The 26,985-nt window shown below is 37.9% G+C and overlaps 1 protein-coding gene across 1 annotated transcript in view; it reads left to right on the plus strand.

Moving 5' to 3' along the window:
• The first annotated feature begins 937 nt into the window (after nucleotides 1–937).
• Nucleotides 938–26,985, plus strand: part of MYO3B (myosin IIIB) — a 201,752-nt gene continuing 175,704 nt past the window's right edge. The window contains exons 1-6 of the mRNA XM_064453241.1: nucleotides 938–1,155; nucleotides 14,130–14,313; nucleotides 15,815–15,949; nucleotides 19,376–19,480; nucleotides 19,743–19,842; nucleotides 23,392–23,468. Of these exons, the coding sequence (XP_064309311.1) occupies nucleotides 938–1,155; nucleotides 14,130–14,313; nucleotides 15,815–15,949; nucleotides 19,376–19,480; nucleotides 19,743–19,842; nucleotides 23,392–23,468 (819 nt within the window). The remainder of the gene's footprint in view (nucleotides 1,156–14,129; nucleotides 14,314–15,814; nucleotides 15,950–19,375; nucleotides 19,481–19,742; nucleotides 19,843–23,391; nucleotides 23,469–26,985) is intronic.

Below are 26,985 nucleotides of genomic sequence, written 5' to 3' on the forward strand. Positions count from 1 at the left end.
ATTTCACCTCACAAAAAGCTTTAAAATTACCCTTGTTGTGGAGCTCTGAGAGAGGGTTTCAAGGCACTAGAGAATGAGCTGCCAGCATACCACTGTGGCTAGCTGTGCTGGTTCACCAAGTCACGTGGCCAACAAAAGAAGCCAAAGTGCATGTGCTCTGATCCTCAAGGGACAGGTATAAACATAGCAATCCGCAGGGTTGCCTCTGCACTGTTACCTGGGGACAGCTGATGAGACTTCTGTGAGGGCGATTGCAACAGAATATTGCTCTAATGTTTAGAGAGATGTAGCTGGGGGTACCTATGTAGGAGACACCTTTCAATTAGGCAAGCAAAGGTCCAGCTAGAACCTGGCCACTGCTGTAAGGGATAACAAAAAAATGTTTTTACAAATACATTAGCAACAAAAAGAGAACCAAAGAGAATCTCCATCCTCTATTGGATGCGGAGGGGAATATTGCCACTGAGGATGAGGAGAAGGCTGAGCTACTAAATGCCTTCTTTGCCTCAGTCTTTAACTGCCAGACCAGTTATCCCCAGGATATTCAGCCTGAGCTGGAAGGCAGGGACAAGGAGCGGAATAAACCCCCCATAATCCAGGAGGAACCAGTTTATGACCTGCTGCTCTACCTGGACATTCACAAGTCTATGGGGCTGGATGGGATCCACCCAAGAGTACTGAGGGAGCTGGTGGAGGAGCTTGCCAACCCACTCTCCATCATTTACCAACAGTCCTGGTTAACAGGGGAGGTCCCAGACAACTGGAGACTTGCCGATATGATGCCCATTTACAAAAATGGCTAGAAGGAAGACCGTGGAACTACAGGCCAGTCAGCCTGACCTCGGTACCGGTGAAGGATATGGAGTGATACATCTTGAGTGTGCTCACCAAACACATGCAGGACAACCAGGGGATCAGGCCCAGTCAGCACGGCTTCATGAAAGGCAGGTCCTGCCTAACCAACCTGATCTCCTATGAAAAGGTGACCCGCCTGGTGGATGAGGGAAAGGCTGTGGATGTTGTCTACTTGGATATTAGCAAAGCCTTTCACACTGTCTCCCACAGTATCCTCCTAGAGAAGCTGGTGGTTGATGGCTTGCACAGGTGCACTCTTCACTGGGTAAAAAACTGGCTGGCTGAGCCCAGAGAGTTGTGGTAAATGGAGCTAAATCCGGTTGGTGGCGGTCACAAGCAGGGTTCCTCAGGTCTCAGTGTTGGGGCCAGTCCTGTTTAATGTCTACCAATGATCTGGATGAGGGGATCGAGTGCACCCTCAGTAAGTCTGCAGATTACACAAAGTTGGACAGGAGTGTTGAGCTGCTTGAGGGTAGGAAGGCTCTTCAGAGGGACCTGGACAGGCTGGATTGATGGTACAAGGCCAATTGTATGAGGTTTAGTAAGGTCAAGTGCCAGGTCCTGCATTTGGGTCACAACAACCCCATGCAACGCTACAGGCTTGGGAAAGAGTGGCTGGAAAGCTGCCTGGTAAAGGGCCTGGGGGTGTTGGTCAACAGCCAGCTGAATATGAGCCAGCAGTGTGCCCAGGTGGCCAAGAAGGCCAACAGCATCCTGGCTTTTATCAAGAATAGTGTGGCCAGCAGGAGTAGGGCAGTGATCGTGCCCCTGTACTTGGCACTGGTGAGGCCACACCTTGAATATTGCGTCCAGTTTTGGGCCCCTCACTACAAGAAGGACGTCGAGTTGCTGGAGCGTGTCCAGAGAAGGGCAACAAAGCTGGTGAAGGGTCTTAATGAGGAGCGACTGAGGGAACTGGGGTTGTTTAGTCTGGAGAACAGGAGACTGAGGGGAGACCTTATTGCTCTCTACAACTACCTGAAAGAAGGTTGTAGTGAGGTGGGTGTTGGTCTCTTCTCCCAGGTCACTAGCGATAGAACTAGAGGAAATGGCTTCAGGCTGGGTCAGGGAAGGTTTAGACTGGATATTATTTTAAAATGTCTTTACTGAGAGAGTGGTCAGGCATTGGAACAGGCTGCCCAGAGAGCTGGTGGAGTCACCACCCCTGGAGGTATTTAAAAGACATGTAGACGTGGCATTTCAGGGCATAGTTTAGGAGAGATGGTAGTGTTGGGTTGACGGTTAGAATTAATAATCCTAGAGACATATAATAATCCTAATAATCCTTAATGATTCTATGATTCTAATACAAAGTATTACTACTTAAAAGTACTAGTTTGTCCAATTTGTAAACAGAGAACCTGAAGCATGTATAAAATATTATTTCTGTGATACAGGAAGTGAGTTACAGTCAAGAGTATCTCTTGAGTTCTCCTAACTCCTAGGACTGTATTTGAAATCTAAACTCTCTTTATAACACTATCTAGTAAAAGGAACATCCTAAAATAAGATGGTGAAATCCTTACACCACCTCACTCATACCATATCAAGATATCTTTCTTGAATGGATTATGTCAGTTGCTGTTTGGTTATCATGCACTTATTCTACTTCAAGCTTTGCTCTTTTAGTAGATACTCTCTGCTTAAGTGGAGACAGCAGCTGGGGTTATTTGCTGAGGGTACCCTCGCTGAGGAAAAATGACTCATTGCTGTATGACATGATAGAACATAATGTCTGTAGGTTAAAGCATTATTAAAAATTTGATGCAACCATAGTGCTGTAGATCCTGCTTCATATTGTGTGTACAATATAATTTACTTACTTTTATGGTGAAAGCCTTAACTGATTTCTCAGTTCAGTGTGCTTGTCATGACATGCAAGTATATTATCTATTCTCTCTCCTTTTTTGGTTTGTTGAATGGTATCACAAAATGTTTTCCTCTTTCAAGTTCTGAAAGCCCACAGTATTGAACACAGAGCTGTTCCATAAACTGAACAATATGTGAAAGAAAACTGAATAGCTGCTGTCGTGGTTTAGCCGGCAGCTCAGCCCCACAGTCGCTCGCTCACTCCCCCACCGGTAGATGGGGGAGAGAATCAGAAGGGTAACGCTCGTGGGTTGGGATAAGAACAGTTTAATAATTAAAAGAAACACCAACAGAAATGCAATGTAAAGGAGAACAGCGAGAGGCGCAAAACCGCGGGGAAGGGAGGGAGGAACAAACCGCTCACGACCCAACGCCGCGCCGCAACCTGCCCCCCCTGAATATACTGGTCACGGTGTCACATGGTATGGAATGAACCTGCCATTGGCCAGTCGGGGTCAGCCGCCCCCGCCCCTCCCAGCCCCCCCCCCCCCCCCCCCCCCCCCGCCACGCGGCAGAGCGCGGGAAGCTGGAAAGGTAGCTGACCCCCACAGTGAGGAGAATTAACCCCTTCTCAGCCAAAACCAGCACAGCTGCTAATGAACTGCTAGACGCTAGTTATTCCACGTCATGGTTTTCGACCTAGTGCATGGTACAGCACCCTTACCTGTCATGTCCTCTCTTTGTAAATTAAGTTCAGGCATTCTCTTAAATTTCTTCAGGAACATCTGCAGCAGCCCAAGAGTTAATCTGGGAAAAGAGGCCAGTTTGTTATTTTATTCTGTGTTTAAATTCTATTCTGAAAGTTCATGGACAGTATTTTTGTTGTTGCTATTAAATTGTTCTCTCTTCAAGATCACAGCTCTGGAGGTGTTAATCTCCCTCAAATCCCCTGAATCAGTAGGATTTGAAATTGATTAATGCTTCTCATTGTGAAATACCTTGCAGGAGCAAGCTCTGAGTATTTTTGCTTGTGTCCATATTGGCATCTGTTGTTTCTCCTGGGATGCTTGTACTTTTTCCCTCAGTGGGACAGCCGAGTACTTTGGTAATGTGGTTTTGTATTAGTGGACATTAGGCATATATGTAAATTGTGTAGACTTTCAGGACCTTCCCTTGTGCAATAAAGACAAATCAGATCTTTCTTATTCATGACCATATATCAGAATGTATAGTAAAGTGTACCAAGGTCTAAATTACGCTTTGAAGTTACAAAGCCAGACTTTTTACTGGATGAATATCTAAGAGAATCGGAGTACTGAAGCAGTGTTGTTTGCTATGCAAGTCAGAATATACAAATGCAGAAGTCATGACGATAAGAAAATGTCCATCAGTTATTACATTATACTGTGGAAAGAAATTTTCTTTTTTTTTTTCCTGAAACTAGCTTCCCATCAGGTTTGTGAACACATTAATCTTTCTGCTTGCCTTAAATATTAAGAAATGGTAAGGTATTTTTTGGATTCAGATCAGCACAAAACAAAGGTGTTTTTGTTCCTCTCTATAGATCAAGGCATTATTAAATAATGTATACAACGGTTCTGAGCAGTTTCTATGTATATCACTATCTGTCCTTTTCTTTTACCTATCTGCACCCCAAAATTCCTAACTGACTTTCAAGTTCAATAATTAACTGTGAGCAGCGGTGGACATTGGCATTGTCCTGCCACTTTTTGTTGGTCTTTTTGGCGGGGAAGATGTCAAGCCAATTGCTTATGGATTTGCCTTGGTCTTTGTTGCTGAAATCAACTTAGGTGGTTATAGGCCCAGATAGCACAACCCGAATAATACATTTATAATTTATTAAACTTAATTCTTTAAAGGTTCTTTTGATAACTGCTCCATGAAGATAGCTGCTGAAGGAAGTTTAAAATTAATGGATTCTATCTCGTATGCCTATTATTATTTTTGAAGCCTGTTAAGAGAGGAGAAATTATGCAAATTGGTGTCACGCTAGGCTACTGCACACATGCTGGTAATGCATAACAACTAGCTCACTGATGAAAATACTTCATCTTAAGCAAGAGTCATTGTCAGCACTAAGATATTCTTTGTATCATGGTTAATGGTTTATTATTATTTTTCTTCTGGATAAAGGAGGGTGTCTGTTCTTATTAAAAACCCTCATTAGAATAAAACTGCTGTAAAAGTAATACTGGAAGTTATAGTGATGAATTATGATTGATTACATTATACAATTAAGGTATATTGCAAAACAATAGGAAGATCCCTTCAAAAAATTAAGCAGTTGTTGCTCACTCTCTATGAATGACTAAGTGGCCTTAATTCTTCAACTCCTGCACATAAAAGACGTGATAAATAGTTCAGGCTCAGGATCAATTAGTGTCACAATGATCTTCAGTATTAACGAAATGAAGCTGCTAGGACTGAACCAGTTTATCTGTACCCTTCATGACAGCATCTTAAGCTAACATGCACTGCATTGTCTATCTAGTACTGGGCAGAGGAACGAGTACACAGCGCACACAGCTCTGTGCAGCACTGGCCAATACCAGCACTCCCTGTGGGGAAGCTCTCTCAGTCCTGAAGGATTCCAGTATCCTTAGCAGGACAAAAATCCAATATAAGATAAGCTGGTTTCAGAAAATAGGTTACTAATATAAGTTTGCAATTATTTTCTTCCTAGGTTTATCCTATAGCTGTCTTGGATTTCTTTTTCCTCATCTGTACATAAAGCATATCAAGCTTTTCTGATTAGGCTACAGTGAAGAGCCTGGTTTTGGTCTAAGGGTCATCATTCTGTTATAGCCCTTCATCCTTCCATTTTAACACTAACACATGCATTTTGTTTGCCCTGTTAAATTGCTGCCAAAGGAGGCAGAGAAAACCTTCTCGGGTATTGATTTTTCACACATGGGAACTGTAGCTCATGGTCATTTGATTTGCCACCCGCAGTTTATAACTGAATGGGCTCATGGGATTATAAACTTCATTTTAGTGCTGAGTTCCCAGCCTGAGGTGAAACCGATGTGTTAGCTGTTAGTCATTTGTAACTGCTTTAATGCATTTTGCTTGTTGGAATTCTATTTAGGTGACTAATATATATAGCATTTTTTGCAATAGAAGTGCCACTGATCAGAACTTCCTGTTTGAGTTGCTGACCTTAACTGGCTTTCAGATATGTGGATCTGGTCTTGGATAATAATTTCTGCTTAACATGTTTTGGGCCTTTCTGGTTTTCATTGTTACATTTATAATGTAATAATTATGAACTATATAATGGTAACTGACTAGGTACATAATTTTAGTCAACATTTGGTCTTCAGAGTTGTGGGTATGGAACTGATTAATTAGTGGTCAAACAAATGAAGTGTATTATAGTTCCTCATGAATGATCAGGGGCTTTATTTTCAGTGGTACTCAAAACATCACTAGAAGTTTCTGTTGGTTTCTATGTTAGTAGCAAGGTACCCTTTACCTCACAGGGTAAGAGAGCTCAAAAATACTTGGTTTACCACATGCAGGAAGTGACTTTGTGCAACAATTTGAGTTTCAGCAAATCATTCAGTCTTTCATCACTGAATACAATTTTATCTGTTGGCCCCAGCTTCTGTTATAGGTTTTTCTTAAATACACAGTACCTGCCAGAAACCTTCGAAGTGTCATTTTTCAGTTTATAATAAATTTTGCTAATTTTGTGAAAACAAAAGAAAAATGTATTTCCTGCATGTTAGTGAGAAGTGCAGATTTGCTTTACTGGTTATCTCTGAGAATTGCGCAATCTTTACATGCCTTGGCTTGGCCATTTTTTTTCTTAAGTTCCAATTCAACAGTGATCTTAGGATATTTATGTTGAACCTTAGTGAAACAGTCTTTTGAAATTTTGTGAGAAAATAATTACTCACAGAAGATTGCATCCAGATTTGACAGAGAAGTAGAAATCCCCCAAATCAGTAAGTTCCTACATTTTTCATAAAAATCTGTGTCAGGCTACAGGAATGAACCATAAGCAGTGTCCCCTCTGAGGGTGATACAGGTGAATTTTGTCCTGATACATTCTGCTTTAGTTGTGCCATCCGTGTACTAACAATTCAGGCTCAGCTACAGCAGATGCTGTCTTTTTGGGGTATCAGAAAAGAATGAATGATAATTATTATGATGGTAGGAAATTAAAAAGGTGCAGATTTATCAAATTCATTAGTTTCACTGTTCATGAAAGAAGTTGTTTTGTGGCTTTCTTAGTTTTCTGAATTACTGTTTACAAATCTTTTCACTCTAGCTACATTTCATCTTTTGTATCTAATCAGTTAGAGAAGTTCAGCTGTGATAGACCAGAATAATGCATGCTGTATCTATGAAATCCTATGAAAATTAGTGGGACTGAATGATTCTAAAAGCAAGAAATTTGATTACTAATATAGTACCACTGGCATCAATGAAGATTAGATAGAACCACCAAAGCACCAAGAAACTTTCTGAATTAGTAGTGATCATATTAAAAAAGATGGAGTGGCTTGAGTTCACCCTCATCTTTAAGACCTTCCTACTCTAGCAAACCCCAGTGGTTGCTTGTTCTATTCCTGATTATGCAGTAGATTGAGGCAGTGTTTAATTTAAAGTGTATGGCCCTATTCTGTGCATGCTAAGCAGATTTCTTTAAGGCTAATATTAATTACACTGTTTGCAAGTCTCATTCAACTAGAAAATGGCTCGAGGTGAAGCAAATTGGGATGACACTGTTGTAGACAGCAGATGATGCAAAGCCATGGGTCTGTGGCAAGAGAGAAGCGACTTCAGAATGAATTCCTGGGAAGCGGAAGAAGCCTGATTTTTTGAGGGAGATGCAGTTATGAAGTACCCAAGATACCAGTAGTGTTACCTGGACCCCAAAGAAGATGGGAAGTTCTGGTACTTGCTTGGGAGTTGCAGAATGAGGTGCTGAATAGTTCTGGAGTAAAATAACTTCTTTGTGACCCAGCAACAGTCAGCAGTGCCTCCTGATCTGACACAGGCCTTCAGGAAAGACTGAAAATGCATAGCCAGTAAGAAGAGCGTTAGATTTTCAGGGAAACTGGTTGGGGGCAAGCTATACTTTATCTTTGCCTACATGCATCCTAGATCTGTTTGTTTATGAAACTGCCTGATCACAAGGATGTATTTACCCACCTAGAATAGTCTTTTCTGAACAAGTCAGAAATGATCAATCATTATTGGACAAAGGTTAATGCTTTACTCATAAATATGAGGGTGTGATAAATGCTTACTTTTAAAAATTGGTAATGCAACAGATTATGATGCAATGAATCTAAATGAAAACATGCAACTGGATTGTCTGGACTAGGCACATACATCTTTCCTACCATACTTTTTCCAGGATATTAATGGAGAGTTTTCTGGTTTAGACTCAAACATGTGATCCAAGAATTTGAATGAAGATTATAACAATGCTTGTGGTTCAGAATGGGTTTAGGAGTGGTGGTGTGAAATTTTCACCATTTGACTAAAGTGTTCAAAAATCAAGGTGTTTTTTCTCTTTATTTATAGAGAAGGAGGTGACATTTAACTTTCTCTGCTTTGATGTCAGTAGCTGTTTTGTGAGCAGTTTATTATGGCTGATCGTAGGAATGGGGTTGTGTTTCATGCTGTGATGAACTGGAAGCATGCATAAGACGAGAGGAAACATTTACAGCAGTTTCCTCAGAACTAGCATCTAAACACAATACATTGCCGCTGGTTATCACTTTATTCTGGCCCTGTGGCTGATATTATGAGTCTAAAAGCTTAGATTGTCTAGTCCATCCATATAAAGGAAACAAAAGGAAAGAAAGTAACAAAGATATTATTGAATTTAAAGCATTTATGTAGAGAAAGAGATTGTATGTAAGGACAATTAGTAAAAAGTTAAAAAGGTTTAAGCTGGAGTATATAGAAAGGGAGAACATGTTTCCCTGTTACATCCTCTCCATCTCAATTTTGAACACCCACAGAGTCAGTTTCATGGTTTGTATATTCAGCAAAGACTTGTTCTGTGAACTGAATTTAGCAGCAGTGTTTCCAGGGATCTACCTTTCTTCTATAAATAATAGCAGTTCTATTCCTGATTGTCCTATTTTTCTCTTACGTTGGCCTAGTGAAATGATGTAATCAGTTAAAGTATGGTCTTTTTGTTTGTAAGTTGTATAGCATCAATAACAGCTTTTGAATATACTTTTATCCTTCTCCTTTGTCTCCTTCCATCACTGACCTTTATCCCGGAAAGAACTATGCACATCATATTTGGCAGCCTGTCTTTCTGAGACCAGCTGAGAACAGTTGTAGGATGGTGTGTTGATAGATTCTTTTGTACGCTTCATTTCAAGATATTGACATCCTCTTTGTTTTAACCTAGCCAGTGAGAAACAGCAGGAGGAGGCTAGCAGAGGAAGCTGTTCTGACTATTGATTTTCTTGTGTCATTTGGTGGTTCATTAATTCCTCTAACAATTGCTTCTTAGGTAGCTGTCTGGGTGTGAGCATTACTAGCCTGCAGAATAGGAGCTGTCATGGCTGGGTGAAGCCGTAGCTGATAATGTCAACTTTACCTTCTGGATTCTTCTATCTATAAGTTATTCATTTAGGAAGGAGGCAATATTGAACTCCCTACAAATAGCGAAATACCTTCATTTTGAATACGTGTAGATGCCAGAAGAGTATAAGGCAGCTGTTTCACAAGAGAGACAAGAGGGGTTAGACAAAGAGAACATTGCACATATGAGTCCTGTGCATGAATTGTTCATATGGAAACAGTATGTTCAATTTTATTTCACTAGTATTGACTGGTATTGCTGTTATGTCCCTACCAGCTGTATTAGAATTCAAAACTGTCTAGTACTGTATACCATGAGTGTTAGAAAGCACCAAGGTGGTGTGATGCTCTTAATAATTTCAAAACCTCTACAGATGTCTCATTTTACTGTGAGCTAGAAGAGGGTGCGTGCTGGAAGGCAGTAGGCAAATCACATGTATAGAGGTTGAGTAAGGCAGTGCTGAAAACAGAACTGTTATTGTAAAGCTATTTATGGCACTGTTTTTCTTGCTTATGAGTCCCTCTTGCCCCCGTAATTTCTGAGAAAGCTGTTATAATAAATTTGTAAGAAAAGTTGCTGATGTTATTCCAGGAGTAATTATATAATTTTAAAAAAATCTGCATTTAGTTGTTATTTATAGGGTTTGGGTTTTTTTTTGTTTTCCCAACATAGGTGAAGATCACAGTAGAAATTCTAGGACACATAATTTTCCAGATGTCTATTTTGAGGCTGTTTAGACCCATGGAATACAATTGGAAGGCTGTAGTTCACAGAGGGAAAAATTATTTGTGCGTTGTCCATAACCCATATTTTTTTTGTGTTATCTTTTATATCACGATGCCTGTAGTCTTTTTGTCTTAGGGATACTGTTAAGGGCTGATAATATATAATCATTGATTCTAATGTTGATCTTACAGGGAAATATTTTCTTTAAATATAGATAAATCTTATTTGCACGTTTGCCCAACTGCCATCTAAGTTAGTCTGTCATGCCTGGTCTGACTTAATTTGTTTTGACTTGTAAAAGGTTTTCAAAATAGAAAAATCCAGGTGTTACAAAGGAACCCATGAAATTTACTTCATTGATGGAGAATATCTCTTTTCATGGATAAATGAAACAAACCCTGTCAATGGCTGAAGCCTGTTAATAATTTTTTGTCTTACCCTATTGTTTGTCTTGGTTGGTCAGCTTTGACAAGATCTGTTTTAAGTTAGTGTATTATCTCTGCTTTTAAAAAAAATCATGCTGTTTGCCCCTATTTCAGAGCAGCTTGACTTAGACTCCATCAAGTTGTCCTTACTTTTGCTTTGCTTTCTGTCTCTTCCCAAGTATGCAAAACAGGGTTTGGTGGGGTGCTGTGGGCTTGATGATAATATGTAGTCATTCCTCAAACAGCTGAAGTGTGTGTAGTCCCAAATAGCTTTGTGTAAGATGTTCCCCCTCCCGTAGTCTTAATTGTCCAAGTGTAATTTTTCAGCATCTGCTGTGGGCTATTTATCTTGCCTGCATGGAACAGATTTTACTGCTGAGATGTTTTCTCCAGTTGGTGGCAGAAATCATGACATGCTTGTAATCAGTAGGTTTCTAATAGGTTGAGGCTTGCTCTGGGGAGGGCGCTGCTAAGTTTTTTCACAGCTAGAAGCCACTCTCTGTACCTCATTTAAAAGCCCACAGAGGTGAGAGGTCTGATGGGGGAGTGAAAGGAGAAATTTCTTCCTAAAGAAATTTAAGCTTCAGCATTTTAGTGTTAAGGTCTTCTGAATATGGGGTTGTTGTAAAAGTGGTTGCATTCATACATAACTTTTCACTGTATAAATTAAAAGGAAATGGCAGCCCTTGTTAAAACAAGGGCATTTTATTTTCTGAAGCTCAGAAAATGAGGAAATAGAAAAAGAAAAGCACAAATTCACGTCACAACTTCAGCTTTTTCCTTTGATGTTTACATTTTGTGTTTTAAAAAAATCCAGATTTTACTATATTGAAGGTAATAGCAGATACTGTTCTTTTGCTTTTTTGTACTGTAAGGTATTTACATATTTCATAGGAATGTCATAAGGGTTGCTATGTTGTGTGCAATGGGCGCTTTCACTGATGGCAGATATAGAACCCCACTTAGATATGTATTGCTTGAGTTCAAGAAGAGGCTGTGTTAGTTCAAGTAGGAGAGGTTTATGGTACATATTTGACAAATCTGATTCCATGTAATGCATAAACACGCTACCTGTAAATGCTACCTTATCACCACAATGCGTAGACGTGCTTACCACTAAAATTTTTCCTCAGTCCTCCACCAGGACTCCATCTTTAACTATTTTGTTTTAGATTTTATTTTGTTTCCTTCTGGTATAAAGAAATGTTAAAGTATTTCAAAAATTTGGAGATACCATCCTAAGGGTTACTTATTAATCAGAACAAAAGCAGGCAATGACACAAGATTGTTTTGTTTTTGTTATAAGGAAAAACATATTTATCCACAACAGCTGCTTGGAGGGAGACATCATAATAAGTAGTACATCGGTACACAGAGTGCCATACATCATTTTCCAGACAATCGGTGTGATAGGGTAGTTGTTATAGTGACTGTGAAATAAATATCAGTCTTTTTTTTTTTTTTTTTTAAGGCTGTGTCAAAGCTGTTTGCAGTCTATTCTTCTCTGTTTCTTTGCACATGAAAGTCTGTAGGAGCTTTAGGAGAAATGCTAAAAAAGCTCTCCTAAAATCACACATGTTCAATATATTATTTTGTAACCTGGGATGCCACTGTTCCAATTTATGTTTGTATTCACCACCTCCCCCACCGTGCAAGCAAACCTTGCTCTTAAGGTTGGCTTATCAGGAGCTATGTGTCTGTGGCTGCTGTCTTCGGTGCATGTAGTACAGTCTGTTCACCGATTTCAGAGAAGTCTTTCACTTGACCTGCTTCTCTGTGAGGTGCTAACTGTATGTGTTCAGAATACTGTTCTTTGCGGCATGCTGTATTGGATCCAAGTAGTGAGAAACTGTCCTAATAACTTATATTATTGACCCACAACAGATAAATTACATTGACTCTAGCTTCCCCCCACCCCCCTTCCTTTCCTTCGCCTTTTTTTGATCAAGAGACCAAAGTAATTTGATATTATTTGGCACCATCTTCAGTGCAAATACAGTGTTAACCAAGGAGGGAAATAGAGGTTTTAGCTAAGTGTTTCTGCCATAGTTTAAAGGAAGATTACACTTCTTCTAACCTGACTTTGCTAACAGCCATGTTTTGTGCGTGCTATATGTTAAATTACTTGAACAACATGTAAACATTTTGTCTTAGGAATTTAAAAATTTCTTCTGGAAAGGAACAAAGCATGCAAATGAGTTTATACACATGCTTCCAATTTGAATATTGCTATACAGACCTGCACTGCATGTGAATTTACACACAGGTTATTTTCTCTATATGAACAGAAAACACAATTATTTCTTTAATTAGATTGAAGAGCTGCTATGCCATTCTTTATTAAATTATCAATTTCCCCAGCCAGACCTCATTTTTTTCTGACTAAATCTCTCATGCCAGATAGTTGTCACTGATGCTGGAAGTGGTGAAAAGGTAAATAAGACAGCAGGTTTTAAAAATTATTTCAAGCAGGTTTGCAGATATCAGACATGCTTAGAAAGAAAAGGCTCAAACCTTAAAATTCAAGTGTATGTTTGAAGTGCTAGTTGATCCATCTCCAAAAAAGCAAGATCTTTTGCAGTCAGCAATGGTGTTGTCTTCAATTGCTTTTGTCAAGATCACTTTCTTATTCTTCTTCTTCGTTTTGTTCATGGATCGCAGACTTTACATCTCCTAGTAAAGTGTACAGATAGCTGAAGTGGTCTACCTACTGACAGCCACCAGATGGGCAAATAATATTCTTCCTTAGAGAAACCGTATACCAGTCAGCTTCCCCAGTGGTGAGTTATATAAGAAGGTTAAGTTAATCTCATCTTGAACTTCATCTTTCCTTTCTCTAATTCCAGTGCAGGGGCAAGATCTACATTCTCACTACTTGAAATGAAATCCTAAAATGGTATTGTCATTTTTCTAAGGACTAGGACTTGCCATCTATCTAATTTCAAGTGTGGGAAGGAGCCCTTTGCATAGGCTGCTGAGATCCATACATCACTCAGGAGAATTTGGAGAAATGACTCCCCTGACCAGGAGATCACCTGAAGGTAGAGGTGCAGTCAGCCAGTGTAGCTGACCATAACACACTCTGAAATATGGAGATACAGACAAGTGCAAACATCTCCAGTGATGAATGTCACCCCAGTGGTGTACCTGTTGCCTATTACCGAGTTGGTTTGTATTTTATGATACCAGCCATCCCAGTCTTAACTTTTCTTAAACTAGTTATATGTAGCCCTGTTGTAAATATATCAGATATGATGAAGTGTTATACCTACTGAATGCCTGTCTCGCAATTATCCAGGGATAGCATTAGACAGCATTAGACAAAAAGACGTTAAAAGCATCACACGGCTTTTTAATGTGCAAGAAACGGGGCCTCATTTCATGAGCTGTGTTAAAGCAATTGTGTAAGATGTCCATTAAAAGAGCATGCAGTAGAGGAAGGGATCAGATTTTGTCAGAACTTGTTAAAATGTGTTCAGAATGATGCGGTGTGTAGGGCAATGTTTGAAGCAAATAATAGATACAGCAAAGTAAGTAAGGAGAAGTGGTCCCCAGAGTTTCTTTCTATTCCTTCATTTAGTGATATTATCTTTGTCTGGTTTTAATTTGTGATTGTATCTGTATTTCTTCACAAATTAGGACAATATTTGTTTTCGTTACCAGAAGATGGCTTCTTTAGTACAGAGTTACTTAGCACTTCCCACTGTACATGTGTCTGCTTTATTTTCCAGGAAGCCATTGTATGGATTGTTTCAATATAATTCCAGTATGATTGGACTAGAATCATTAGCTGATCCCTCAGATACCTGGGAAATTATAGAGACTATTGGGAAAGGCACTTATGGTAAAGTCTATAAGGTTGCCAATAAGAAAGATGGGAGTCTGGCAGCGGTAAAGATTCTGGATCCTATCAGCGTAAGTAAAAAATATTAAACTGTAACTTCATTGTTAATTTAAAAGAATTCTCAAACAGAGTTGAAATATAAATCAAATGTGTAAGATATTGAAAATGTCGTGAAGGGAACAATTTTGCAGGATGCATTGACAGAAGGAGTTTGATACCAGCACCTGAAAGCTGCAACTTACAATTTCATCATCTTGTATGTTATTTGAAGACATCGTTTGCCTAGTTTCTTTTTTAGGTCTATGTAATCTTCTGGTACAAATTTGGATATCTGTGCTTGGAGCGTGCAAATGATAAGAAGGCACAGAGGCATTCATCTTAGGAGCCTACTGTAGCAGGGAAAATACAAGATGCTGTCAATGTTCTTATTTTATTCTGTGTACTTCCTAAAAGAACTACTTTTCCCATCACAGAAGCACTATGAACTTTATGATATTTTATAGTCATCTTTAATACGTGGCTAATACTGCGAGGCAACATTTCAGTTAAAACCAGAAGATCACAGCCCAGATTCTCAGAAGTAGTTCTGTGCCATCTCCAGTTTTACTGGGTATTAAATGCCTAGCTTCCCTTAAGAACCAAGGCCCTAGTTTTCAGTGGAAGATTTAATTGGCAGCTGCTCGGGTTGGATCAAGCTGGAGTTTGATCATGACAGCTGGGCTAAATATTTACTAAAAAAAGTTACATTTCTGTCATCTGCCACTACTGGAATTCATCTTGGTTTTCTCTTGTATAAATTTGAAGAAGGTAATAGATAAGGTGATATCCTTTTTAGCAAAATGCAAAAAAGAAAAAAGGACAATGCATGCAAGAGCTTAAATTTTCTAATAGTCACAGTCTGCAGAAACAAGGACAGATTCAGTGCTTAAGTACTGTTCTGAGTTGTGGCCTGTGTGCTGATATTAAACAGTATTTTGTAATTGTCACAGAATTATTTCATCAACAAATATTTAGTAAAATTTACTTATTTCATGGGGTTTGTTTTGTCTCTCTTTAATGGTTTCTGCTGTATGTCTTTTCCTCATAAGAATGCCTTTGTTTTTATTGATATCTTCTGAGGTTTTGTGAAATTGTTGTCTGTTTGGTCCCATCTGATGACCATAGAAAAAAGAATGAATCAAGGGTTCACGTATTTACATTTAGCTTAAACATTAAAAATATGTGTGTTTTAAAAGAGGTTAGAAAATAATACATGTGTAAATTCCTTATTTACACAACTGAGCAAAGTTAAGTAGAATTTTTACTTTTTCTGGTTAAGTGTATTATGCACTGAAAGGATCCCTGAAGAACAACTGCTTGCTTTACACAGACTTCACATTTCTGTATGTAAAAAAAGCAAAAGTGGCATGATGCGGTGTGGATTATATTTACAGTATTTCAGCTGCATTAAAGTAAAACCATTTAAAAGTACAAACTAAATAAAAATGGTTCTTTTTATCCATGAGAGTTTGTCCTTGCTTCGTAAGGACTTGCTGTGTTCATATGTTCTCTATGTTTGTGTGTTTTATTTAGGATGTAGATGAAGAAATTGAAGCAGAATATAATATTTTGCAGTTTCTTCCCAATCACCCTAATGTTGTTAGATTTTATGGGATGTTTTACAAAGCAGATCAATATGTGGGAGGACAGCTCTGGCTAGTACTTGAGGTAAAAATAATTTGATAACATTACACCTTAACTAGGAAATGTTGTTGAGTTTCTGGGTTTTTTTATTGCTAGAGGAGTCACAGGCTTTCATGATTCTCTGATTGGGGCCATTAATCAAAGGACTGATAGTGGTAGCCTACTGTTGAAAATCGCATCCAAACTTCAAGTTTGTTTAATAGGGAATGTCCTTGCATTTTATTTCTGTTCAAGTTGCTACATTCTGCCTCCAAAACAAGCAAATCCTTTTGATAAAAATGGTCTGCCTAAAAACAGCTTGATTTTTTTCATGTTGGAGGAAATATTAGATAAGACATTTCTCTAAACTTATAGAGAGCTCAAGCACTTGAGTGGAATGCAAAAGATGATGTAGTAGTAACATGGAGGACAGTTAACAAACATGCTGCCTGTTGCAAAAGTGAACAGAGAAAATGCAATGGGAAAATCTGTTTTATGGTAATTTAAAACTAGAGGCTGGTTTTTGTTGAAAACCTAGTAACAGAAGTGCCTTATATTAACTCTTCTTGTTCAGTGGCAATCAGTATTCTTGCTATGAAAAATGTATTTTGGTGGTCTTATTGCTAGTTAAGTGACTGCCAAAGATGGTTGCAAGATGAGGTTTTCTTCTAGACGTTTTCTAGGCTTAATTGATACAGAGCTTTGCACGGACTGATGAGCAGTAACAGACCATTCAAATATTTCTCTCAGTTATAACTACACCAGTAAAAGTTGGCATTAACTTTTTAATTACTGATGATTTAGAAATTCTACTCCCTGTTCTTGAATGGTGACTGCAGTCAGAATAGGGAATATTTATTTCCACTTTACGATGTGGAATCCCAACAATACATCTAACTTCTATGTATGCAGAATTATGTAGCTTGAATTAAAACTTCTGATGTGTTTCATCTTAAATTTCACTAACTGTTAAAAAAGGAGCTTTAGTATTTTTGTTTTGGTGTGGATTTTTGCTGTCTGCCTGCTGGCTTTGTGTTGAGTTTGGGCTTGGTTTCCCAGGTGTTTTCTTTTTTAATACAAGTGCAGTATATCCAACAGATGCATCACATGTGGTATTCCCTATATCACATTTTGCTTTGCAGAATTTTTTTATATTCTGTGTAACAAAATTGAATGTAGAATTTGAAAGAGTTAGGTGTTTGTACAGACCTTATCAGTTAAGTATCTTCATTTCAGATGTTTTTTGGTGCATGTTGTCCAAAGTTTGAAAGAAATTATAAATTTAAAAAGTAATGTTTTCCTTATACAGATAAATTTACCAGACAAGGCAAATTATTTCTTGCCTTGGAATTTACATGCAAATTTATGTATGCATAGCAGTTACTTTTTATATTATAAATTAATGACACTTTTTCAGTAAAAGGGAATATACAAAGTACTCAGACTTTGATCCCTGAGTCTTTGATGAAATATATTAATTTTTTGTGTGACTTCCACAATTTGTAATAAAAAGGTGGATTTCACCCCCCCTTAGGCACAATTTTGCCATGTTTACTCACTAGCAGGACCTTACCTGCCTAGGATGAGGAAGGGTAGCAAAAGTGGACACCTTAAATATTTTTTGACAATGCAATTCTCAGATAGGGGTAGCACAGACAAGTGTAAAGCAAGCTTCCCTACATTTCCATTTAAATATGCATCAGTCTGATTTTTAAAGTATCACCATTAGGTATAAAGTGGTAATGAAGTTTACAAGTTCATTTTGTCCCAGATCTTTGCTGACTGTCAGGAACAGTGCCACTGACAACTGCAGTTGTGAGTGGGATGTTTGTGGGATAAATTTATTACCAGAGTCAGTCATTCATTCAACATATGCTACCAAACAGCTGTCAGTTTGTATCATTTTTTCAGTCAGAATCAGCTTGGGGGTTTTTTGAAGTGAGGGTATGCTTTTCTATATTTTATTTGCAGGCTAGAAATAAGTTTAATACAGCCTGCCTCAATAGAACATTTAGTGCAATGAAAGCAATAAACAAAAATCTTTGACTTAATGGCTCGTCAGCAAATGGTTATCATGGAAAGAAAAACATGCAGTTTCTCTCGTGAGATGAAGAAGTTCTCCTGTAAATACATTTGATGATTGATATTGAGCTGAATGCTCCCACCTAATGGATCAAAAAAAAAGATATAAAATTCCCTACTAACAGATTAAAAAGTAAAGTCAAATTTCTGCAGAACTCATCAATGTTTTCAGTGATGAAATTTTGTTTCATGATCTTATTTACAAAAAGGATGTCTTGTTTATCATGTGATCTGGTCCTTTCCGTGAACTAAAACTTTTAGTCCAGTGAATTTTTTGATGCAAGGGGAAGCTAGTAATAAATGAAGGAAAATATTGACATACCACAGAAATTAGTGATTGAACTGATATACAGTTTATAAAAGCTATTTGAGTGATGCAAAACTTGAGAGATTGTAGATCTGTTTTCACACCATTCTTCTGATTTAAGCTGTAGTATTTTGAACTTAATACTGATAATGTAAAACGAACTTGTGTTGAAATGCATGTCATTTCTGTATGGCAGAAATGTTGGTAGGGGTGCTGGCTACAAAAACAGGTCTAGAGGAGAAAATTCAATGAAAGAAAGGCAATCGATTCTCCTATCTTTTTTTTTTTTTCCCCCCAAACAATTGTGAATACTAAGGTAAGGAAAGGACAGAGGAAGAGGAGAAAGGAAAAAGGCGAGTAACTGCTTAGAAGAGCATGGACAGTAAACTAATGGTGTGGGTGAAAACATATTTATAAAGATTCTGATTTTACTTTTTCTCCTCTTCTTTTGATGTATGGCAGCCCATTAGTGGGAAATGCTTGCACGAAGCTGCTTTTCTGGATCAGAATGTTTCATCTCAGTTGTTGGCAGCACATGCCAACAAATCTGAGTATAGAGATATGGCTTCTGTCTGCTTTATATTGCCTGCCAGCAGGAGCATTGATGGAGTGAAAGTTTAAAATTACTGTAATTTGTTGCCTCCCAGTTATCATGAGCATCAATCTTTTCTGTCTGGCCTTTTCTTTGCACAAAAGCAGTTTTTCAAAAAGACAATGCACATATTATTGTGAAAATACTCAAATAATCTAAACGGGACTTAGAAATCCTCTTTTAACAACAAAATACAGTCCTGTTTATAACATTTTGATTTTTAGTTATATTTTATAAGTTACACTATATAATCTTTGGTTTTCACTTCCCTCCACCCACCCAGGGTGCTGTGATTTATTATGAACATTGCTAATAAAATATGTTCTAAGGTGGGGTGACAACATAAATAATTGCAAGGTAAAAATCTAGTTGTCCCCAGACTTGTGGTGTAGTGTAGTTTTGCATGGTAGGTGTTTACAGCCTAAACAAATGTACTGAGTAACAGAGGACTTGTCTTGCTTTTTCTCCCATCGCACTTCCCCCTTCGCAGCTGTGCAATGGAGGTTCTGTCACAGAACTTGTCAAAGGCCTGCTGAAGTTTGGCCAACGGTTGGATGAAGCTATAATCTCATACATCTTATATGGTGCTCTCTTGGTAAGGATGTTCACTGGGCTTGTAATGACAGCAGAGGGTGCAATTTACTCATCTCATACATCCATTGTCCATTTATAAAGTATGGTAATGTTGACAATATTATGCGGGCTATTGTAGCAGCAGGGGTTGTATCAAGCATGTAATCCAGTGGACAGATGTTTCTATAGACTATGTGCAGATTGTCTTCATTACATGCCTTAATAGAAGGGTAATTGTTTTTAAATAAGGGAGTAAACTTATTTTTGTTACTGCTGGTATATAGGGTCTTCAGCATTTACACAATAACCGGATCATTCATCGTGATGTGAAAGGGAACAACATTCTCCTGACAACAGAAGGTGGAGTCAAGCTCGTTGACTTCGGTAATGACCACTTCCCATTTGTTTTCCTGATACATGCAGTTTAGCCAAAGGCATCTGTTTACTTTCCCCTGGGAATGCAGAATGCCATAGTGAGAGACTTTTTCAGGATACTCAGATTATTTTAAGAAAGAAACTGGAGAAGAAACCTGATACAGCAAGAATAAAAATTCTAACCAAAAATCAGTAATAGACTTTGAACTTAAAAGCTTAAACATAATAATTAAAACAAGTTCTGAAGGTACCATTTTATTTACAAAGCTCTTTTGCATTTCACAAGGAATGTCAGTTTCAGGGCAGTTGTCCTCCTAATTTGAATATTATATCTTTTGCATATGAAAAGGAAACATTCTTCTCTCCGAAATAGCTTTTGCTAGCCTTAAGCATATTTGTTCCCTCTGAGCAGAAGGTAAAATGGGCCCTTGGGGCCAAAATGCAACATCCATTTAATTTGTGATTATTGCTGTTAGATTTGAGCATTGCCTAAGAAATGGGGGGAGGGAGGGAGGCAGGCAGAGAGAGAGGGACTTGGCAATAGAATTTAACTCAGTTCAGCAATATTTTTTTCCCCTTTAAACACGCACGTACTAAAATAAGGAAATGCTGTAGCCATCAGATATGTATGCAATGGAATGGGCAATTTTATTAAAGGTAACAAACAGATTATTAGTAATAAGATTTATTAATGAAACCTTATAATGCATAAGGGTGTAACCAGGGTGGTAATCATAATTGAGAATAGTGTTGTGTGAATAACAGATGTTTGTTTAGCAGTGCATGAGGGTAAAAAAAAAGTTCACAAAATGAGAGTAGTGTAAAATGGTGTTTCAAAAAAATCTGCAAATAGTAATGTATTTTTAAAAATAAAAAAATATTAAATTTATGCCTTGGAAAGAAACTTTAATACTGATGTTGTCATGGTATTATAAATTTAACATAAAAATCTATTGAAGATGCTAAAGTAAGTTGGGAAACAGGAGAGTCTTTAGTATCTTCTAGGGACAGAAATTCATTATTTTGAATGGTAAAGGCAACAATTAAAATAGTGCTGGGAGTAACATATGGCCTGAAGCAAAACTGGGAGTGAGTCCCTGACCTAGTACAAGGGAGGAAGATCCCGTCTCATTTGGGGGAGTTTTGGCAGTATGGTCTTCATTTATAACTACTCCATTCTGGGAAAAGTTGGCTTTTCTCCCCAAAGCAAAATATTTTTATCAGATGTATCAAAGGCCTTAGCTGCAGCAAAAGCTCAGCTTGGAGCTCTGCCTTCCAAAGGCAGGTTAGTGTGCTGCAACTCCAAGTGCCAAATCCAAGGAAACTGAGAACGCCAACCTCTCTGGTGCCCCATGGGTGTCTCTGATTCCACATTTAGGATTTCAGGGCTTTTTCCTACTTTTTAAGTTACAACAGTAATGCTAGAAAATTGCAACAAATACAACTATCTCAGAAAAAGAAATGAGTTAAATCTCAAGTGTTTTCTAACATGTAATGGCTAGGAAATGCCAAGATATGCCCACAAATCTGTGGGCTTCCTGACTAAAGAAGTGTCAGGCACCAAGCTTTCATTAAGTTGCTATTTTACCCCTCTAGCCCACTGCCGTAGTCACAGAAGGGACTCTGGGAATAAATTAGGACTGAGTCAGAGGTGATATTGTTTGAGGAACCATTTGTCTCATTTATTGCAGAAAGTGGAAGTTATAAGTTATATATTGAAAAATGCAAGGAGTTCAGGAAGAAAAGGGGCTCATAGTTCAAACAGTTGAATGGCATCAAATTGGAGACTATTCTTGCTTCTGCCAGTGTTTCTCTGTAATGTTGGCAGGTTACTTTCATCAAACTTTCTAGAAGTGTCCGCTCTATTCCTCATTTTCCTGATAGCCAGTTTAAAACAACTTGTCCTCCTTTGCAGAAAAGCTAAGCGTTCTTGAACTGCAGCTGAGATCTATTACAGCTCTACTTGAGCCAGTGGAGTGCCTGAAAAGTGAAAGATCTCGGATTAGGTACCCAAAAACAGTGGATGCTTTGGATATTTTTAGGTTAATCCCTGGAACTAATAATCCTCTCCCATTTTGCAGCAATGTTAAGGAGATTTATTGTTTGATGAGGAGGGAAGGAAACATGTCAAAAGCAAAAAAAACCATTATAATTTTAGTTTTAGTAAAGGATTGGATATACAAAACAAGTAACTAGAACTCAAATCAATGGGAAAAAAAAATTAAATGACTACCTATTCAGTGAATGCTATCCGTTTCGTTCACATGCATTTAGGTCACAGAGAGGACTACACAGATATCCTTAATTGAGGCTTTTTTTTTTCTTTATTGCATGACTTTACATTGACAAAGCAAGTTGTAACACACATTTCTTCCCTCAACTGCTCTCGACAGCATGATATATTTGAGTAAATGTTGGTCACAGCATAAGTTGACCCAAAATGTCTGCAATTTATCATTCATTTATGCTTATGCTCACTCACTCTGTCCTGCTGTCTCCCTCTCTCAGCTCTTTGGTATGCAGCGCTGTTTTGGAGTGTCCATAGATCGCAGCTACAAATTAAGCTAGCTGAAGAGAGATCAGAGTTAAATGCACAGAGGCTTGCCGTAGGTCCTAGCCATTAACTGTTTCACTGTGGTACCCAGATCACAGAAGGCTTGCAATCACACTGAAAAATGAAAACTAAATACAAAATTGAATCTTGGAGCTGGCAATCAAATTTTTTAACTTATGAATTAGGAATTCCAATTTCTTACTTATTGGTTTTTATTTATTTATTTATTTATTGCTTGTTTTTAAACAATGTTAAGGTGAAATAAGTTTTTAAGTCAATATTGGTTTTGTATCAACTTACTAGAATGCTCCTGAGCTCTAGAGTTTAATTATATGATTACAAGAGCACAGAACAAGATTTGCTGTAACAGTCCATTCTGATTTGTTAACCTTTTTTGATTTTACCCTAGTTCGTTCTTCCTTTTTTAAGCTGTGCTTCAGTAGTCCAGCCCCAGTCAGCAAAGCACTGAAGCACAGGCTTTGTTTTAAGTATGTGCTTAACTCCCTAAGTACAAGCTGCAGTGTGAGTTTGAGCTTCCGTGCTTTTCTCAGTAGGGAAAGATTTAGGCAAGTGCGTAAGTGTTTGTTGAACAGGAGCCTCTGCAAATACTCTAGTGAACAAGTTTCCTGCCAGTGGTGTTCAGGGAGTAATTTCTGAAAAAGCAGTTTTAAAGGTAAGTTGTAATTTGAATGGTTCCTGTTTATACTCACGAAAACAGCAGAAAGAAGTCTGTGATATTTAGGTGCCAATTTAATTTTTGAGTTTGAATGAAAGTGCTTCAAATGGAGAGTCATTCACAAAAAATCTTTCAGCAATTCTGAACAAATACAGCAAGCTGTAATCAATCAAATGAAGAATTCAGTCCAAATGCTGCACCTACTTTGGCCAGGCGTTCTGCATCTGTACTCCCAGGCTTGGGGTTGGTTTTCCAGATACTTGAAATAAACTGACTGAAATGACAGAATGAATTTGAAGCCAAGTGTTTTGGATCTGCTTTATTGCAGGTGTTTCAGCCCAGCTCAACAGCACACGGCTGCGTAGAAACACCTCGGTGGGAACACCCTTTTGGATGGCACCTGAGGTAGGCAGATGTTCCTATCTGGGTTGTCTCCATTCATTGCAATGCAGACTTTGTTGCCACTTCCACACAGCAGGAGAAAAGGGTATCTTTTTTCCCTCCCCTGTGGCTGTGTTTCTACTTTACATCTAGGCCTCTGTTCAGTAAAATGAATGTACTATTAGGATATCCAAAATAGATTTATAATAATTTTCATTATTTCTTCTCTGTAATGTTTCCATAGAAGTACAGATAATTTGCAAATAACTGAGGGTCTCCTTGAATATTTTATGACTTTCCAATCAAATACTGTATGTATATTTTGGTGTGCTTGTCTGTGCCACTCAATACAGACTGGGAGGAGAAGGAGGGATTTCCACATTCCTGTCTTTCTATAGGACTCTGCAGAATCCTGACTCAGCTATGTGTTCTTTAACCTTAATCATTGACTGGGGACATACACGCTTAGACACATGGACTAGCATAGATTAAAAATGGAGAAAAATAATCTACAGGTGGCCTAGACAAGTATCTGAGACCAGATTTTTACATACTGCTTCCCAGGCATAGCCCTTTTCCTTCTATTTCATGAAGCTCTATAAAGTTTTAACACTGTCGAACAAAAGCTCCTTATGTACTTTCCCTACATTTGGCATGAAAGACGTTAATTTTTGCCCTCTGTGCTTTAAGAAACGAAAATTACATTTGAAAGATACAGATTATGGAAACAAAAAACAGGGCATGAAAAGGGAGTGGTTTGTTTACGTGTAAGTTGTTAAACCTTCATCACAGTAGCAGCCTCATTTTTGTTGAAGGCCATTCGAATTATTTGAATTTTGGGGAATCTGGGATGGAATTTGCATCTGTTACAAATGCAGACAGTTCTATTTCTGTATGTCAAACAGTTAAAAGTATTGTGCAAACATTTGTTTTAAAACATTTTATACTTTTTATACATCTGTTTCTGTTGCTAAGGAAGGCTAATTATAGCTGTGCAGAGAAAAGAAGCTGCTGTAACGGATCCAGAATTGATGTTGCACGGTCTCACAAAGAATGGTTGATATTTTACCATCTCCATAACAACCAGTTTGCGTCACAAAGGAGACACACGATACCTTAGAAACCACTGTGCAAGCATTATTTATGGAATCACCTTGGTTGGAGACATCCTGAAACCTTTATAAAATACTCCTCTAGATAATAATGGACATATTATGAAATATTTTAGTGAACTCAGATTATTAGAAGTTATTTTTACAGTACTGTTTTGCTTGAATAATTGTCATCAAAGACAGTAATCATACCAAATTTATTTTTCCATCCTGCTTGAAAATATTAATTCTCGAGGTAAAAAGCCAAAGAAATAAGCAGAGATTTTGTGGTGTATTTTTGGTTTTGTTTTTTAGAAAAAACCCCAAACTTTTACTATCTGTGTGAGAAACGTAGGAGCCTCAGTCAATGCATAATGCAATCGTGGGACCTCATCTTCTCTAAGGGTGAAAAAGATGGATTTAATCTGAAGGGGGAGTGGAGAGGGGAGATGAAAAAGTTTGCATTGGAGGAAGAGACTATAGGAGTGTTGCAGAGAAATGAACCTTTTGAAAAGAAGCTGACAGAGAATATATTCCAGGGTAAACCCCAGGAAGATAAAACCCGGAGAAGAATGATGCAAAGTTATTAAAGCTGGCAGATAGGAATAACTGGATATAAGCAGGAGACAAATATGCTGGAAACTAGAATCACTAAATCAGCCTGGATCAGGAACAGTCTGTATTATGAGAACCACGATATTTTAAGATGAAGTTTGCAAAATGTGTCAAAGGGATTAGATGGCATGGTGTTTGGAACAGCAAAAGTTCATAGGAAAATAGCAGTGACTGGGGGGTGGCGTAAGATGTTCTGTTCAGCTCGGTGTTCTTACTGGAAGCATGAAAACCGGCAGCTTCACACTTTTCAGTGACTCAAACATCTTGGAGGGCTCTTTTTTTTTCTGAAGACTGTGAGGCTCGTTTAGCAGCAACAGGACAAGTAAAAAAGATTTGTCCTTGAGCATTTGTTTTAAGCAGAGCATGTGATTAACAAAAATTTTGCTGAAAAATGAAAATACAGGGAAAAAACTAGGCTGTGTGGAAGCAACAGAGGAACTTGGCAAGGATGAGTCAGTTTGAGAGCAGCTTTAAAGTAGACTCCCTGAAAATCAGTTATTGCTATTTGACCCAATTAGTATCATCTTACACTTAAAAACATAGGCATGTAGAAAACGGAACACTGAATCCAGGCATGCCAAAAAAATATAAATAGGCAGGATAGTTTAAGTATGGTAGATGTTTAAAGCTGCCTGTTGCCAAACACTTAAGTTACCTAAAATCTACTTTTATTATAGTGAAATAAATTTTGTTGAATGCTAGCTGGAGGAATCAGATTTTAAACTTTTGAACTGAACTGCCATTACATCTCTAGTTCTAAACCTTAACATGTCTTGATTTCAACCTCCAGTGCAGAACTGAAGAAAACACAGTTCAAATAGAATTGCAGTTTTCCTTTTTCTCAAATATAATTATACTATCATGATCTAGTTGGAAACTTGACTCTTGAGACAAGCTCAGTTAGAATCTGTACATGTTTTCTTTGGCCCAAATCTAGTTTTAAGAGCAGAAGTAGAAAAAGATACTTAAAGTCAGAAAGAACCGGAGAGATGCTGAAGGTAATTTAAAACCACAGTCTGTATGCTGTTCTATTTTACTGACAACTGCTAAAAATTACAATGGTGCATGCATACTTATGCTTTAAAAGGAGCATAATTAAAACATAGTTCATCCTTTGAAGAATTATGTGTTGAAATATGACACATGACAATAGGAAAGGCTGAGACATTGATAAAGGTATCATATGAGTTCTGTAATAATGAGTTAACCAGAGGTAAAATCTTGGCTCTGATTTGCTATTGATTTTAGGGGATTTCAGATGTCACAGTATTATTTAAAGCTGTGTCAACTCTGTATTTTGGATATTTTGTTACAATCATGCCAAGATGAAGTAACGATCAGTAAGACTGCCCCAAAGACAACAGATTGTTTTCCTTCCCCTGCTGAATTAAGGCATACTTCCTGGGATAAAATTCAGTACATCTGAGCATCAGAATAGATTTCTGAAGTGTTAGAACAGTAAGTGACTAGTTTAAATTGTCTTTCTTTTTCCAGTGCTCCTTTGTATTTTTAAAATTTTCAATCTGATCATATGTGTGTACAATAAGTCTAATCCTGAAACAATGAATAGTATTTGCATTGCTTCAGTGCAAAGCAGTGTCTCTGCATATTCTAAAGAAAAATCAACCAAACTGGTAAAAAAAGCACCCCAAAAAGTAATTTGCATTAATGTAGTTGAAAAATATATAAAGGGAAAAATCTAATTTTGCAAAGACTCACAGCAGCTTTTCCGCTGAAGTCAATAATTCATTACAGTAAGGGCTGTATTCAGGCCTTAGAATTTGGTCAAAAACCATCTTCCTTTTGGTAGATTAGGGCTGATTTCTCTTATTTAC

The sequence above is a fragment of the Phalacrocorax carbo genome, chromosome 5 (assembly GCF_963921805.1).
Source record: "Phalacrocorax carbo chromosome 5, bPhaCar2.1, whole genome shotgun sequence".
Taxonomy (NCBI): Eukaryota; Metazoa; Chordata; class Aves; order Suliformes; family Phalacrocoracidae; genus Phalacrocorax; species Phalacrocorax carbo.